The sequence below is a fragment of the Cyprinus carpio genome, chromosome B17 (genome assembly GCF_018340385.1).
Source record: "Cyprinus carpio isolate SPL01 chromosome B17, ASM1834038v1, whole genome shotgun sequence".
In the NCBI taxonomy this organism is placed as follows: domain Eukaryota; kingdom Metazoa; phylum Chordata; class Actinopteri; order Cypriniformes; family Cyprinidae; genus Cyprinus; species Cyprinus carpio.
Genome location: NC_056613.1, coordinates 931,796 through 950,695, shown reverse-complemented (window position 1 = coordinate 950,695; position 18,900 = coordinate 931,796). Strand labels below are relative to the sequence as shown.

Genomic DNA, 18,900 nt, shown 5'->3' with positions numbered 1-18,900 from the left:
TAAATATTATTTGAAGAAAAATATAATTTTAAATTTACATTTTACTTTATATATAAATAAAATAAAAATATGATTATTTATATAAATAAATAAAATATGTAGAATATAAAAATATCTATAAATTAATCATTATAAATGTATAAACATAATAAATTCTGTTATTTATACTTGTTTAAAATATATATTATTTATACAAAAAGGTTTAAAAAATATTTTATATGTTTATATATATATAGACTTTTTTTTAATCTATAAACATAATTGAAAATGCAATAATAATGTAAAATAATAATGCTACATTTGTGGTCACATTATCTTTGGGTTTTGCATGTTCTCTTCTGCAACTTGCATGCATACTACATACTGCAGTAATAGTTTGAGTAGTGTGGTAGTAAGGATAACCATTGGTTGCTATTATTTGCTGCTAATGAATTTGCACCCTTCCAGCTGCTTTGTTTCTAATTGGAGAACTCTTGGTTTGTTTTCGTGTCATTAACAGAACGATGAAATCGAGCATGAGGTCTTCAAATTTGACAAGTTCTACAGCCTTACGCAGAAGATTTGCCCCAGAACTGATATTGAAGCACTGTTCAAGACACTGTAAGCATGCAACCTACACTTTTATGGTTTGTTTAAAAATACAGTATATTAAATGAATTAAGCAACAAATATAAAGCTTTACTATTCTAAATGTGTGAATTCAGCAAGATATTCTATAATGATAGCTGTTTTTTTTTTTAGTAATTATATAAATAGTTTCTTAATGGTGGATTTTATCCATTGTTGTCCATTATGTTTATTATAAAGTCAAATTAGACCATTTGTTATTAATAATTAATACATGTTTTTGGTCATATTATGAAAGATTCAATGCATGTTATTCCTAAAAAATATTTGTATTAAATTATATTTTGAATATATTAACATTTATAATCTAACTAGACCCATGCAGTAAAATGAGCTGTGTAAATGGCATTCAACATGAAACATGAATAATGTCACTTATGAATCATTCATATTCAATAACACCAGAAACATGAATTAAAGGAACAGTTCACCCAGAAATTAAAATCTGCTGAAAATGTGCTCACCCTCAGGCCATCCAAGATGTAGATGAGTTTGTTTCTTCATCAAATTTGTAGAAATGTAGCATTACGTCACTTGCTCAGAAATGGATGCTCTGCAGTGAATGGGTGCCGTCAGAATGAGAGTCCAAACAGCTGATAAAAACATCACAATAATCCACAAGTAATCCACACCCCATTTATCATCTGTTTGGGGTCTCATTCTGACGGCACCCATTCACTGCAGAGCATTAATTTCTGAGCGATGCAATGCTACATTTCTCCAAATCTGATGAAGAGACAAACTCATCTACATCTGGGATGAACTGAGAGTGAGTAAATCTACATTTTTAAGTGAACAATTCCTTTAAAGGGGTCATATGATGCAATTTAAATTTTTCCTCTCTCTTTGGAGTGTTACAAGCTCTCGGTGCATGAAGAAGATCTGTAAAGTTGCAAACACTAAAGTCTCAAACCAAAAGAGATACTCTTTATAAAGTTAAGACTCTGCCACGCCCCCTGAAACGTCTCGTTCTAACACGCCCCCCACATGTCTACGTCAATGTGTGGAAATATTTGCGTAATGCCGCACAAATGTTCACACAAAGAAAGAAGGCGTGGTTTCAGTAACACAGTTAGTGTTGAAGCAGTCATGTCCGGGAGATGCTGTGTGTATCTAGAGGAAAGCAAAAGCATTTTATTTGTTCTTCTGAAAGTTGATCCATTTAGGAATCTTTAAGATTACTTACAACAGAACAGCAACACATTTTATGGACGATCGTTTCGTGAACCAATGAGAGGAGGTCATTCTGACTTTCTAACTACGACAAATCTGGCACTTTCCGAATCAGCTACTGTATGTGATGTTTTGTTATTAAAGTATTTGCTATTGACTGTTCAAATGCGGAGTTTTGCGCGTTGTGTGTGTGTGTGTGTGTGTGTGTGAGAGAGAGAGAGAGAGAGACAGAGTCACACAGTGAAGTCAGCTGTCTTAACCGTCCGTGGCTTGTGTACTGCAGACACATACGAGCTTCATCACTGTGTCTGTCACTGACTCTGTTCCCCGTTCACGCTTCTTTACATTTATTTTGAAAGATGAAGCTTGTGATTATGGAAAGGGGCGTTACATTCCCGACGAGTGCTTGCAGTGTTCAGCCAATCAAGATGATCTCTTTTCAGTTTTTCAATCAGAGCAGACTGCACTTGTCACGGGAAGAGGGACTTTGTAGAAAACGATGCATTTGAGAGAGGCGGGGCATAGAGGATCTACAATAATGCACAGTATTTGAAAAATAATGTGTTTTTTGAACATTAAAGCATGTCAACATATTCTGTTACACCAAATACACAAAATAACGATCTTTAAAAAAAAGCATCATATGACCCCTTTAAGAAAGTAAATAGTAAATTCACAAGCATTTGGTTTTCTTGTGTCGTCTTTTATGTGCTGCTTTTCTTTTCAGCAGGGGAGACAAAAGCGATTATTTAAGCGTAGACCAGTTAGTCCACTTTTTGAACGAAGTAAGCAATTCTTTCCTTTAATAACTCTCAGCCTCCTGCATGTGAGCTGATTTTTGCACATTTTCTTACTCCTGGACAGCGTGTTTATTTTGCAGAAGCGTCTGTAATGTTCCTTCACATCTGCATGCGATAAAAATGTCATGTCAGTCTGAATGACAAAATAGCCCAGTTTAATCAAATGTTATTAAGACGTTTGTGTCTGTTGTGTGTCTTTTCTTCTTTGAAGTCTTTAGTCTCCACTGTCTATTGTTTGAATTAACATTTCTCTTCTACTTCAAAGAAGCAGCTTAATTTAAAGCGAGCCGTTCCTTTTGTTTAACTCTCTGCGTGTGTTTGTTAAACAGATGCTTTTTAACAAATTACTCGTGTGCCTTGATCTAGTTATCGTAACCTGCAGGTTTCGATCTCTTGCGTAGAATCAGAGAGATCCGCGTCTGAATGAAATACTCTTCCCGTTCTTCGACTCTAAATGTGCTTTCCAAATCATACAGCGATATGAACCTGATGACAGACTGAAGAGGAAAGGTGTGTTACATGTTATTGTGTTTATATGTGACTATTTATTTTTCAAATGGTGACTTTGTTTTGTCTTTTATTGCTCTTATTAATTACCCATTATTTCCCAGCTCTCTGGAATTCTTGATTGTGATTGGTCAGTGCCATATAGTGTATATATTTGTGTATATATAAAATCCTAAATTGTGTGTGTGTGTGTGTTTGTGTGTACTATGTGTGTATTTGTAATTTATAATTGTTCATTGTTCATTTTTTTTATTGTTTGCTATCGTTTTCACTTTTTAAATTGTATTATAATTTAGTCTAAATTAAATATAAAACATTTATTTGTTTGTTTATTTATATGACACACAGTTGTTTAATTATATGCAGACCAACCTGTAGGCTTTATTTTATTGTCTTATGTTGTCTAGTTTTACTAGAAATGCTTATTCATAGTTTGTTCGCATTGCTCATGCCTTAAAGTCACATTCATATCTTATTATGTAAATACACTTTTGTAATCTTGGAACTCCACCTAGTGTAGAAGTACAGTAACTGACTTCAACATCTCATTAATAAATGCATGAGTGATGTGGGTTTGTGCAGGTCTGATGTCATGTGATGGGTTCTGCCGGTATCTGATGTCTGATGAAAACGCTCCTGTGTTTCTGGACCGGCTGGAGGTTTATCAGGAGATGGATCATCCGCTGTCTCACTACTTCATCAACTCGTCTCACAACACGTACCTGAGCGGGAGAGGGTTTGGAGTTTGGTGGTAAGTGGATGATTTGAGGTGTGGTGATTGTTGATTGTGTGCAGGTTGGAGGTGATGGAGGATGATGAGCATGATACATTACATCACATTACTGCAGATGAAAAAAAAAAAAAAAAAAGTAACAATTTTAATTAATTTATCCCCTATTCATCTGCATTACTTAATGTTTATTAATTATTAACTTTCTTAAAAACATTTTGTTGCATTATTATGATATCTTTTAATTAACTTTTTTACATGGAAAAAATACCATTCACTTTCATTCATAAATTTTCAAATGTGATTGTACATCTACCATATGCATCTATCCCATCAGCCATATGCTTTAAAAAATAAAAATGTATTTAGATGTCTTTAGCCTGGATTTAAAAATATTAAGAGAAGAAGCTTTTCTACAAGACGCGTTCCAAACCTGTACGCAGCAATACAGAAAGCACGATCTCCCCTTGCACTTTAGGGGGTAAACATAGATTCCTTGTTGGAACGACCGAAGGAATCTAGTGGGATTGATACTTGGTCATAACTCACAGAGATAGTAGGAGCCAAACCAATTAGAGATTTATAAACGAGAAAGTCAAGCAAGGTGTTGCTTTTTTAATAGCCACTCTCTAAAATGATCACAGGTCCAGCCAATGTAGTGAACGTAAAATAAGAGTGATATGCTCCCTTCTTTTTAACCCCACTCAGGAGTCGAGCCGCAGCATTTTGAACAAGCTGCCAACGTGATAAAGCTGTCTGGCTAATCCCAAAATAAAGTGAGTTACAATAGTCCATTTTAGTTGGATTAAATAAATGAATTAATTTTTTTTTATAAATCTTTAAAAGAAAGGATTGGCTTTGGTTTGGAAGGGAAGCTGAGATGGCAAGCTTTGACAACTGGTCGAACTTTAACCCCTCATCAAAAATTAAACCAAGGTTTTTTTTACCCATGATTTCAAACACAGAAGTATCCCACCCAAATCCAGTTTCGGGGAATTTGAAAGTTCAGACGGACTAAAAACTATAATTTCAGTTTTCTTTTCATTGAAGATTAAAAAATTTAATGAAAGCCAAGCCTTCACATCCGCCAAACATGCCAAAAGAGACTCAGCATCCACAGAATTGTGTTTGATAGGCAAATAAACCTGAGTGTCATTTGCATAACAGTGAAATGACAAACCATGCTTTCTAAAAATCGAACCAAACGGGGAGCATATAAAGAGAAAAGAGCAAAGGACCCAAAATAGAACCCTGGGGAACCCAACAGGGCAAAAAGGCATTTCTCGAGTAATGTTCACGGTGATCATTTTGACTGGAAAAACTCACCACCACCGAATGACATGATATTAAAATACCATTAAGAACCTTGAAGAGCGATATCTGTGTAGTGTGGTTTTTGAGAACCTGACTTGAATGTTTTGTTTAACAATGATTTATTATCAGCTAAAGATAGTGGATAAACTATTGCATGCTTTAAACAGTCAGGCGTAATGGCAAATTCTAAACTGTGATTAATGATGATCAAAAGATAAATAAAAACTTGCTTAAATAAAAAAGGAGGAAGAATATCCCAAGACGAGCCCGAAGGCTTAAGCTGCTCAACTAAATCCAGCAAATCTGGAAGTGAGGCTAGTTTAAACTGACTTAAAAAAGTAGTGGCGATGGAGGGATTAGACGGATTAAAAGATGTGGGAGTTATCCCCAGCCGGAGATCTGTAATTTTACTATAAAAAAATAGTAAATATTCTTCACATGATGGAGAAGAAACCCAAGGAAAAAGACAGGCTGTGAAGGGTGTTGATTGTTGTAGTAATAATGTTGTTGAGGGTATTTTTTATAGAGCTGTTGTTGTTATTATTAATATTATATGTGTAGTGATTTTGCTTTTTTCACTGCTTTCCTAAATTTAATCACAAAAGAAACATGAAGCCTGTCTTTTTTCCACTTATGTTCCTCTCTGCTACAACATCGTCTGAGAGAATGAATCGAATCATCAATCCGTGTTCAGAACTTGTTTTGGACTGAAAAGTCCTTAAAGGAGCCACAGCATTTAAAACATTTGAATTTAACTTAGTAACTTTCTAAATTTTGAGAAATACCATTCATCGACTTTGATTCATACATTTGGTTTTCAAAACAGTATATATTGGAAAACAGTATATATTATTGTAAAATACTTTGTTTACCTGCAGATGCTATAAAGTGTTACCATATTTATTTATTTGGGGGTATTTTTAAATGGGTAACACTTAAATTTCATTAAATAACTTTCTTTAAAAACAAGCATTTGTTGATGCACTTTAAATCAGGAGAAATACATCAACTTTGATTCATAAATTGTCAAATGTGATTATACATCTATTAATCTGCAAAAAATATGTGAATGCCTTATCAGTTACAAGTGTTACCAAATATTATAAAATGTTGCCATATGCTAAAAATTCTAACTAAAAAGAATATTATACTGCAAATGCACTTGAAATAATGAACTCTTGGAGAAAAGAAAAAAAAAAAAGCTTTGCTATTTTGCATCCTTACTGTATGCTGTTGATGTATAATGTATAAAGATTGTGATTTTTGCAGCATCTGTTATTTTGAGTTTGTTTTGTTGAAAGTGCCAGGAACACATGGTGTATGGTTTTATTTGCAGGTGTGTTGAGTTGGACTGCTGGGATGGAAAAGGTGAAGATCAGGAACCTATAATCACCCACGGCAAGGCCATGTGCACAGACGTCCTCTTTAAGGTGAACACAAACACAGAAACCTTCAGTGTGTGCATTCAGAATCAATTTGTTTTTGTGTTTGTTTTTTTTTCAGTAAATGCTGCAAAAGAATCTTCTGCAATTTCTCTGGAGCTTTAAATAGTCAATTAAATGTATTTGCATTAATGCTTTAGCCTGAAAAACATTTACAGTATGTTATATGCAGGACGTCATTCAGGGAATTAAAGAAATGGCCTTCCTGACATCTCAGAGTAATCCGGTGATCCTGTCCTTCGAAAACCACTGCACGTACGTATGTGCTTGTTTGTCTTTGTTATTATTTTTCAAACTATATGTATAAATTTTTATTGAATTTTTTATTGTTTAGTTTTTAAAGGATTTATGTTAAAGTTCGCTTAAAATGTGCTCATTCTCAGGGCCATCCGAGGAGTGTAATGAGTTGCATCATGTAGAATGAGCATCACTTGCTCACTAATGGATGCTCTGCAGTGAATGGGTGCCGTCAGAATGAGAGTCTGATAAAACCATCACGATAATCCACAAGTAACAGTTTGAAGTTAAAAGCATTTTAATGCTGGATTTTTTGTATTCACGCTTTTTGTCCTCCCCTTCCAGATGTTACCTGATGATCTACTTGTGGATTATTGTGATGTTTTTTTTATGTTCAGCTTTGTTTGGACTCTCATTATTGACAGGCACCCATTCACTGCAAGAGCATCCATTGATGAGACACTGATGCAATGCTACTGTTTCTTTCCTTCTGTTTCGTTTAATTCTGATTTGAGTGAAGAAATAATCTAATTCATGTATTGGCTGTTTCTCCAAATCTGATGAAGAAACACGGGTTTTTGCTGTGATCTAAATAATCCCTGAATAGTATATGAAAGAAATGCACAATATGATTTCACTCTGTTGTTTGTTTCTCTCTCAGAGAGTAAACATAACAGCAGTCTATACAACTAGTGGCTCCGGCGCTACACTGCGAGGACATTTTTGGAGATTTGCTGTTGAAACAGCCGTTAGATGATTTCCCGGTGTGTTTAATTACACTTTAAACCTGTATGATATTGTGTGTTTATGCAGAAGCCCATACAGCACAGATTACTAGCTGAAAGTTTCCTTGAACTCATATCGCATATTGTGTGTTTATGCAGAAGCCCATAACACAATTACTAGCTAAAGTTTTTCTTGAACTCTATCTCAGATGGAGGCCGGATCTCCGCTGCCGTCTCCAAATGAAGTGATATCTTTAAAAATAGTTATTTCTGAAAAGAAGTTCAAATAAAATAAAGAATTAATTAACTAATATCCCATCCTACAAGTTCTGGTCTGATATTTATGATATTCTGGTCACAACTATGGTATTTTGGATTTAACCATGATAAATGTTTGTGAAGTAGTTTCATTGTTAGTATGTCAAGAAACGTAATTCTCAAGGTCCTTAAACTCATAGAAAGTGATGTATATTAATGCGCTTTTTCAAACAGAACAGCTGGAGCACTTCAGGAAGCACATGGAGGCCGGAGAGCCGAGCATCTCCACAAACATGTCTGAAGAATGAGAATGGAGATGAGACGTCCACAAGGAGTGAGCAAGAGTCGTTAAAATGCAAAGCACATCTGTTAATTGGTTGCAATACATTTTTGCACTGTATTTAAAACTAGAGGTCTAATCTGTCTCCTTGCATGCTAAGAACAAAAGATGGCTTTAAAAAAATCCAACGTGTCTTCACACGTTGCATTTCCAAGCTATCTCATTTTCAATTAATGTCATGCAATTCCCATAATCTGTTTTTTTTACATATCGCTGCGTTTCTGCGTTATGCATGAAACTATTAAAATGCGTCCAGTTACAGGCTGTAAAAGCACCAATACATTTTGTCATAATTTAGATAATCTCATGGGGAATCATTTTTCAGTTCTCTCACAAACGCTATATATATAATATAATAGTATATATATATATACAGTACAGGTCAACCAGTTTGGAAACATTACTATTTTTAATTGAATGTTTTTGAAAGAAGTCTCCTTCTGCTCCATCAAGCCTGCCATTTATTTGATCAAAAATACAGAAAAAAACAGTAATTTGTCGAAATATTATTGACAACTTAAAATAATAGTTTTCTATTTGACATATACTACATGAAAAAAATAATTTATTCCTGTGATGCAAAGCTGAATTTTTCAGCTCATTACCATTACCTCCAGCCTTCAGTGTCATACATGTAACATCCAGCGTCTAATACCACACATGATCATTTAGAAATCATTCTAATATTGCTGAATTATATTATGATGTTGCTTGGAAACAGTTCTGCTGTCCCTAATATATTTGATGAATTAAAAGGTTAAAAAGCAACGTGCAATTTATTTCGAAAATAATAAAGAAATTTCTAATAAATATTATATTCTAATCATATATTTTTCTTTACTATCACTTTTTAAAAAATCAATTTGTAACACATCCTTGCTGAATAAAAGTAATTGATTTTAATTTAAAAAAAAGAAAAAAAAAATTACTGACCACCACATTACTGACGCAGTAGTGTATATTGTTATTACAAAATATTTATATTTAAAAACATAGCTTTCTTTTTTTTTTTTACTTTTTATATTCATCAAAGTATCCTAAAAAGTATCACATGTTCTGTAAAAAATATTAAGCAGCACGAAACTGTTTTCCACACCTTTGAATAATGAAAACTCATCATATTAGAATGATTTCTAAAGGATCATTTTATAATGATCCTAAAAATTCAGCTTTGCATCACAGACACATAAATTGATAATTTAAAGTATAATACATTTAAAATTATTTTAAATCTTGTAATAATATATCACAATATTAATTTTTTTTTCTGTATTTTCTTTGATCACAATAAAATGCAGGCGTTGATGAGCATAAGAAACTTCTTTCTCAAAAAACATTAAAAATAGTAATGTTTCCAAACACTTTTTGACCTCTGTCTTTATGATATATATATAGTATATATATATATCTATATAGATATATATATATATATATCTATATCTATATAGGATATTATATAAACATTTTCTTCTAAAACAAAATAACACTAAAAGCTCCCATTAAAAGAACAAAAATATATATATTACAAACTTTACTTTCAGGCAACAATTCAAAATTTAACTGAACTCAAATATGCTTTGGGTACTCTCAAACTTACTTCACGTTTGGGTACTAAAATTACTCTACCCTAAACTGAAATCAAGCTAAATAGAAATATTAAAAGAAATGGCAAAAGCACATTAAAATTTAAATAAAACATTCAAAAATATAATTTATATTATAAATAAAAATATAAAATCACAACATAATTACTGAAACTTTAACTAAAATTTAAAATTCAAACTAAGTTTAGCTAAAAATCTAAAAAATAATTAATTATATTAATTAATATTGTAGTAGTATTTATAATATTAAAATAACAGTCTCAGATCAGTTGAACAGGATCATTTTGCTGCTGTATGCAAATGATTTCCATTATGATTGGCTAACATTTGCGTTTGTTTTTAATCATATATTGTCATTTATTTAAAGTATTGCATTAGTATTACATTTGGTCTTTTCTCCAGTAACGAAATGTATGTTTTAATCTGTAGCAGAGCTGCTGAACGAAGCTCACATCACTGAGCGGATTCAACGGATGTCTGATCACTGAAGAGAGCGTCGTGAGGAAGAGGCGCTCCAACCCAGAAAGGTCCTTACGTAATCATCATTAATCAAAATTCACTTTATTCACCCTCACGTCACGTTTCTTTTCCATGTATATTAAAATACAAGCACATACTGTACGCTGTAGTTTATATTGAAGCATTTATCAACTGTATTTTAACTATTATTAATATTTTGTTTATTGTTTTTGTTTATTTTTTATATTGTGTTAATGTTTTTGGTTTTAATTATTTGTTTTTTGTTTTTGTTGTTGTATTGTTTAGTATAAACGTTTTTTTTATATAACTATTTATTATTTTTTATTTTTATTTGATTTTTTTTGTTTTTAGTAAAATTTATAGTTGTTGTTCAAAACACAATAAAAGTATCTTAAAAGTGGCTTCCACTGCATGCATTTGATTTTATGCTGATTTATCCATTTTAATATCACTGATATACCATTATAGTTTTAATTAATATTTTGAATTTTTGCATTTTTTTTTACATACAATCACTTTTTATAAATAATTAGAATTTTTATTGCAATTTTGAATATTTTTTATTTTTACATTGTAATTTTAAAGAGTTAGTCTTTTTTTTGCATTTCTGTCATTTTTATTAGTTTGTTAATATAGTTTTATAATTAACTTTTATTTCTGTTTTTTTTTATTTTTTTTTTTTATTTTTATTTTATATATTTTGAAATCCATATTAAAGATACATATAAATGAAAATTAGAAGTGTTGCCAACTAGCTTTTTTATATTTTTTGTGTATTTTTATATATTTTATATTCTTATATTTCATTTTATTTTAAGGGTAACAAAAATATTTTTATAGTTTTAGTTTAAAAAAAAAATATATATATATATTTTTATTATTTTTTTTCACAGAAGAAATTAAGTTGTGTGCGTGACCTGTTTGCTTTGTTAGCTTTTAAAGAAGTTATAATTTCTATTTATTAATTCATTTGTAAAATGGCCCCAGTGTTGCTTTATTGAAAGTAACTTCTGACAGGTTTTTTCTTCTTTCAGATCAGATCTAGCGGAGAAATGGAGACAATTCATGATGTTGATGTTATTTGGTGCTGAGTGGTCGGGATTCTCTCGCGCAGGCCTTTATCCTGATAATGGGCTGAAGGAGCTTTTCATACTTCATGCCAGATTTTACTCATTTACGGTCTCTTTCCTTTGATGACGGCGCAGCTGGCCATTCTCTTTCCTTCTGATGACGGGATCTGGCAGACACTCGCTGTCATCGCCGTGCTTAAAGACACGCTTTAGTGCTCAAACTGTGTTGAGAAGTGGAGCTTGTTAGCAAAGCATGTGTAGGTGTTGAGGTCTGCTCGGACTAACACGTCACATCTCCTCAATATCTGTATTATTGTAAAGGTTTCACTGCTATTTTGTCACAGGCTGGTGAGACGAATGTGGCTGACGAACAAGCACTGATTCAGTCGTACACGTATGTGGCTGGGCCACCCACAAACATCCACCCGATCTGTCCAACATCGTCAACATGCCAACTACGTCCAGGCGTCAGGCCGTCAAGTTCACCAGCTTTGATGAAGCCGAAGGCAAGTACAATTTGCTCTAAAAAGACAATATTTAGGTCTGAAACATGCTTGTACAAAAGTATGTGAACACCAGTGTTATTTTTAGTAGTATTTCTGTAGTATTATAGTTTTTAATGAGGCTTTTAACTTATGAATATTTTGCAAATTTAGAGTTGGGTAACACTACAATGGAAATTAGTTTAGAATAGTAATATATATATCTATACAATATATATATATATATATCTATATATAGATATAGATATATATTATATAGATATATAGATAAAGTAATTTTATTGTATTATTGTAATTGTACAGTTATATTGATATTATTTTAATTTAGTACAGTTTTAATAATTGTGTTATATGCCTTTGTCATCTTGTTTTTAGAAACATTACTATTTTTTATTATTTTTTTGTGCCACTTTTCGTTTTGTATTTAACCATCAGTTTAAATGTGAGCGTTTTTTTTTGGCTATTTTGTTTATTGTGCTCTCTGTCCTTTTATAAATATGAGTTTTAGTTTTTTAATATATAGTTTTCATTTTAGTGTATTTTATTGAGGGTTGGCATTGGTATTATATAATGATTTTTATATATAGATATATATAGATATATTAATTAATATATCGATAATATATATATATATATATCTATGGTATATATATCTCTATATATCTAATCTAATTACTAGTTCCCTGTGGTATGTTTATATTTAAATTTTGGTTTATTTTTTAATTTTTTTTTTTTTTGTTTTTTTTTTTGTTTTTATTTTAGTTTATTTTTCAATAATTTTGTTTTATGCTTTTGTCATTTCATTTTTTATTTTTTAAATGTTACCATTTTTTTAACAAAAAAACTTAAGTTTACTATTTTCAGTTTTCATGCATTAATTTTTTTTTGTTGTTGTAAGATTTTTTTTTTTTTTTTTTGTTATTTATTTTTGTTTTTTTTTTTTTTTTAATATTTTTGTTTTTGATTTTAATTTCAGTTTAAGTTTATTTTTTTATTTTTTTTATTTTTTTTAATGTTTTTTGATTTTTGTATTTTTTTTGTTATTTTTTTATTATTATTATTATTCTGATTGTATATGTTTCTACAACCGCTACCTGTTATTTTAAAGTATTGCATTAGTTTCACAATCAGCCTTTTTTTTTTAATTGTGTGACCATTATAATTTTTAATGAGTCTTTTAACTTATGAATATTTTACAATTTTTGAGTTGGTTTATATATATATTTTATTAAATTTGTATTTTTATTATTTACATTTTAGTATAGTTTTAATAATTTTGTTATATGCCTGTCATCTTTTTTTAAGAAACATAACTATTTTTCATTTTATTTTTAGTTTAATTCTTAGTCATTTTGTTATGTGCTTTTGCCACTTTTCGTTTTTTTATATTACCATCATTTTAATTTAAGTTTTTGTTTAGTCTTTTTATTATGTGCTTCTGTCCTTTTATTAGTTTTAGTTTTATATATTTAGTTTTTTGATTTTGAGTATTTTTTTGGTTTTTGTTTTTTATATTTATTTTTGTTTTTTTTATTTTTATTTGTTTTGTTATTGTATTATATTGTTTTTTTTATTATTTAGTTTTAATTGTAGTATTTTTATGGATTTTGTTATTGTATTATATTGTTTTTTTTATTTTTTTGGTTTATTTTTTTATTTAAATTTTGTTTTTTTTTAATTGTTTTTTTTTTTTTTTTTTTGTTTTTTTATTATTTTATATTATTTTAACATTTAATTTTTTTTATTTATTATTTTAGATTTTCATTTTAATGTTAGTTTTTTTTTTTTGTAATATTATGTGCTTTTGTCTTTTAATATTTTAAAATTTGTTTTAATTTTAGTAGATTTTTTGTAATGTTTTATTATTATTATTATTATTATTATTGTATTGTTTTTACACTATATTTTAAAGTATTGCATTAGCTTCACATTTAGTCTTTTTTTTTTCTTCAGTAGTGAGATGTATGTTTTTAATCTTTAATGTCCACATTTATTATTATTATTATTAGAAGGATTTTAATCTTTAATGTCCACATCTTGTCTGTTTGTCCACAGAAGAAAATATCCACCACCACATGTCTTCCTTCAACGAGTGTGTTATGCTTTGTTTTGCCTGCTGACTCGTGTCTCATACACTTTCTGCCCCTTGAAGTATTTATCTTGTGTATTTATCCAGTGGTACTGCACTATTTTTTTTGCTTGCTGACTCCAAAGAGAGTTTTTGGTAACTATTGTTAGAAATGCCTGCTGGCACTTATACAAAATTTATTCTGCACTAACCAGTTCCCCATGATAGAACTAGCCACTAACAGTGTCCCATATAACAGCGATAATGTATTTAGCTGACCTTGTGACCGGTTATGCCTTGTGGCATAAAACAGTTGCTCATGTGAGTACCTCATGCATGGTCATTTAAAACACATTTCTGTAGATGTAAAGCCATTTCAATTGGAAAAAGTTACTTGGTGCACCTTTAACTTCAGTTATATTTTATTAACTTTTTGCTGTTGAAGCTGTAGTGTCCATCTCTGTTCCTAGGGGGCGTGTGAGTGCAAAAAATAAGATGGATAGTTGGATACAGTTTGCAGTATTTTTTTTTTTTTGCAAGTACAGTTTAATGCCTTCTATTTATTGCTGTATACAAAACTTATGAATTTGCATTGTTTTTTTTTTTTTGTAGTTTTTTTTTTTTGAATTTTTGATTTTTTTTTTTTTTTTTTTTTACAGTTTATTACATTAACTTTATTACATTATTTTTTAATTTTTTTTATTAGAAAATTTTTTTTTTTTTTTTTTTTTTTATTTTTTAATTTTTTTTATTAGAAAATTAAATATCATCTTTGGAGTAAAGTATTCTTTTTTATTTTTTATTTGTGGGACTTATTTTTATTTATCGCATGTTGTTGGAAGTTTCTTATTGAATTCATTGACTTATTTTTTATTTATTGTATGTTTTGTTTTTTTATTAATTTTTTTTTTTTAGTTTATTTTAATTTATTAATTTTTTTAATATATTAACTATGTGCAAAATTAAAGGTCAGACTATGTAATACTGAAAAAAAGTAATGTTTTTTTTGTAATATTTATTTTTGTGAATTCATGTTTTGATGTATTTAATCATACAAATGTTTATTATAAAAAATTATCAGTGACTATAAAAATATATGCATATGTATTACATTTATTTTATTCTGTTTTGATTTTTATTTATTAGCAAAACGATGAAACTGTGTTTTAATGTTTTGTAAATTATTTTTGGTTTTATTTTTGTGAATTTATTTTCTAATTATTATATGTATATGTATTTTAATTATTTTATTGTTTTTTTTTTTTATTTAGTGATTATGTGAATATTTTGTTAATATATTTTTTTTTATTATTTTATTCAATTAGATTTCTATTTATTAGCAAATTAAATGTAATACATTGTATACGAAAACCTAATCTTTTTTAAAAAAAAATTTTTTTGTGAATTTATTTTTTATTTATTGAATTGTATAATTTTATTATTATTATTATTATTATTAAAAATATATGCATATATTTATTACATACATGTTTATCTAGTTTAGATTTTATATTTATTAGCAAAATTTAATTGATTTATTAATTGTGATTTATTGTTGAATGTTTTTGGTTAAATGTTTTTACTATATATTTATATAAATGTAAGCTTTATTAAATGTATAGAATTTTTATAATTTATTTTTATTAGTAAATAGGAAAATAAATGCACATATTTATTACATTTATTTTATTTCATTTTATATACTGAAATCTAATGTTTTAATGGAATTTATTCACATTTTTAGAGTAACTACAATGGCCCGAAACGTCCTTGAATCAAACTGACTCTCACTGCGTTTAAGAGCACAAGAATAAATCATGTGTGATCAGTGTTCAAAGTCTGCAGGATCTTTTATCTTATTTTAACTTTAGTTCATAATTTTTGATGAAGAAATGCCGTTTTTGTTCCCAGTGTCTTTTAATCAGCTGGTTTTTCAGTGATTTCCAGCGGATGCATGAAGTCATAGTGTGTGTGTGTGTGTGTTCCAGTTCCTTCTAACTATAAAACAAAATCTTCTGAAGCACATGAGAAGAAAAGCCTGCCTGACTGAGGTCTGGAGTTTCTAATGAGAGATCCGTCACATCTCTGCTCTGGTTTGTAGTGTGAAGCAGCAGACCTGCAGCGTGAGGATGCCTTCCAGGAAAAAGCTGAGTTTAAAGTGTGCAGAACTCCCCTAAACCTTTCTGTGTTAGTTTCCTTGAATGAGATGCGCAGCTACAACAAACGGCAGATGAGTCGCATCTACCCCAAAGGAGGCCGAGTGGACTCCAGTTCCTTGAATGAGATGCGATCTTCTGGAACGGCTGGCTGCCAGATGGTAGCCCTGAACTTCTCAAGAAACCCCAGGTGATGCAGACCCCCACACTCACACCCACAACACACACCCACACACACACACACACACACACACGACTTCGCTTCACACAACACACACTCGTCCACACACACGCACACACACACACACACACACACACACACTACCCCACACACACACACAACACAGCACTCGCACATTACACTCACTCAAACAACACATCACTCACACCAACACAACACACCACCACAGTCTCACAGGCACACTCACTCTCACACACACACACACCACACACACACACACACACAACACAATCACACTCACACTCACATCACACACTCACACACACACCACACACATGCACACACTTCACACACACACCTCAGCACTCACACACACACACTCAGTTCTCCATAACACACACACACAACAGTCTCACATCACAGTCTCTCTCCACACCCACACACACACACACACACACACACACACACACTCACACTCACACACACAACACAACAATGCACTCACACACACTCTCACACTCACACACACACACTCAGTCTCATACACACACACACACAGTCTCACACCAGTCCTCGCACACACACACACACACACACACACACACACAAAACCACACACTTCACACGCACACATGCACCACACCCACCAGCACGCACTCACACACACACACACACACCACACACACACACACACAACACAAACCCCATCATACACACTTACATGCCCACGCACTCACCACCACACACACACACACCCACTGCACCCACACTCACCATGCACGCACTCACCACGCACACACACCACCACACACATGCACACACACTTTACATGTCAACGCACTTCACACACCAACACACACACACACAAACACACACATGCACACACCACTCACATGCACGCACTCAACACCACGCCACTCACACACCCACACACACACACACACAACACACCACACACACATGCACACACACTTACATGCACGCACTCACAACACGCACTCCACACACACACACAACAACACACAACGCACTGCACACTCACTCACTCTCACACACACTCTCTCACACACACCTCTCACACCACTCTCTCACACACACACACACACACACACACTCTCACACACACACACCACACACACACTTCTCTCCAACACACACACACCACATGCACACTCACTGACTGTATTTATTTGATGAAAAATGTGGTAAAGCTGTATTGTTTTGATGTTTTTTTTTGATTGAAGTTTAATAAAAGAACTTTTTATTGTAGTGTTTTTTATATATATGTATATATTATAAGAATATAAATATTTATCTATATAATCTATATATATATTATATATATTATATAGATATTAAAATGTTAATTAAAAATGCATGGTGATATCCTATATAATAATATCTTTTAAAATCATTTTTATTTATTAAATTTCTGTTAAATTTTTTATTTTATTATCAATTTCTCTAAAATGTCAAAGATCATAGAATTGTCATAGAAATTCATTAATAAAAAATATGTTATTTAAAAATGTATGATTAAATATATTTGCAAGGTTTTGTATTTTTCATTAGTGGATTGTTTTTAGTTTAATACATTTTCATCATTTCTTTATTATTGCATTTATTTGATTACATTTATTTTACTACATTTATTCTTTTATTTGTCTTTTTATGAAGAACAGCATTTATTCCAAATAAAAATCTGAAGTAAAAGAAGCATTGATGTTAAATATCTCTGTGAGAGCATTAGATCTCTTTAAAGTGATGGAAATTGATTGGTCGGTGGTTTTTGGGAGCTGTGTCTTTTAAGCAAAATGGACAATAATAATTATTTATATCTTGATTTTGTGGTAAAGTTGTGAATTTCGTTTATTATTTTTATTTTTTATTACAGCAAATGAAACTAAAATTTCAAAATCATAGAAATTAATTTATTAAAATTGGTTTAAAAAGCCTGGTAATAAAGTAGATTTATTGATTTATTTACTTCTGAGTTTATTTTCTTTTTAATTTATTAGACTTTCATAATTTCATTTTTTTGTTTGTGGATTGATTTTATTACATGTTTTGTTACACCTATTTATTATTAAATTAAATCTAATTTAAATGAAAAATGTCAAAATCCTAGAAATTCATTCATTCCGATATTAAAAAAAGCATGCAGTATAATAATTTCGGAATTTGTTTATTTATTTTTTATAAGTCGATTTATTTTTAATTTATTCCATTCACTTTCCAAGTTTATTTTATTGAATTTATTGTTTCATTTTTCATTAGTGAATTAATTTTTATTATATTTATTGATTATATTATTTTATTTGATTTATTAGCATATTATTAGTATAAAATTTCAGACATTTAATACTGAACCCTAACTATCAAATGAACAAAGTTTCTTCATACTATAGTTAGTCCTGTGTGTTTAGTTTGGAGCTGTAGTAAGTCTGTTGTTTTCTGTAGATTTGGCGATGCAGCTCAACCAAGGGAAATTTGAATATAACGGCTCATGCGGGTAAGTTTAAATCCTCTAATTATGCTATAAATCACAAAAACTCAACTAACTTGAGTTTTGCCTGAAAAAGGATGCCTTTTGCTTGCTGTTAATTATGTTTGAAGTTTTAGATTTTCTGTGCTGGGAAAAAAGTTGTGGGGAATTTAAAATGTTTTACATCAAATTAAAAATAG

The 18,900-nt window shown here is 30.6% G+C and overlaps 1 protein-coding gene across 1 annotated transcript in view; it reads left to right on the top strand.

Moving 5' to 3' along the window:
• The window catches only part of LOC109084950 (1-phosphatidylinositol 4,5-bisphosphate phosphodiesterase beta-4-like), a 347,521-nt gene that overhangs the window by 312,967 nt on the left and 15,654 nt on the right, over positions 1-18,900 (top strand). The window contains 10 exon segments of the mRNA XM_042743066.1: positions 500-600; positions 2,528-2,585; positions 3,002-3,110; positions 3,690-3,858; positions 6,488-6,581; positions 6,766-6,852; positions 8,048-8,147; positions 11,629-11,813; positions 15,980-16,195; positions 18,642-18,727. Of these exon segments, the coding sequence (XP_042599000.1) occupies positions 500-600; positions 2,528-2,585; positions 3,002-3,110; positions 3,690-3,858; positions 6,488-6,581; positions 6,766-6,852; positions 8,048-8,147; positions 11,629-11,813; positions 15,980-16,195; positions 18,642-18,727 (1,205 nt within the window).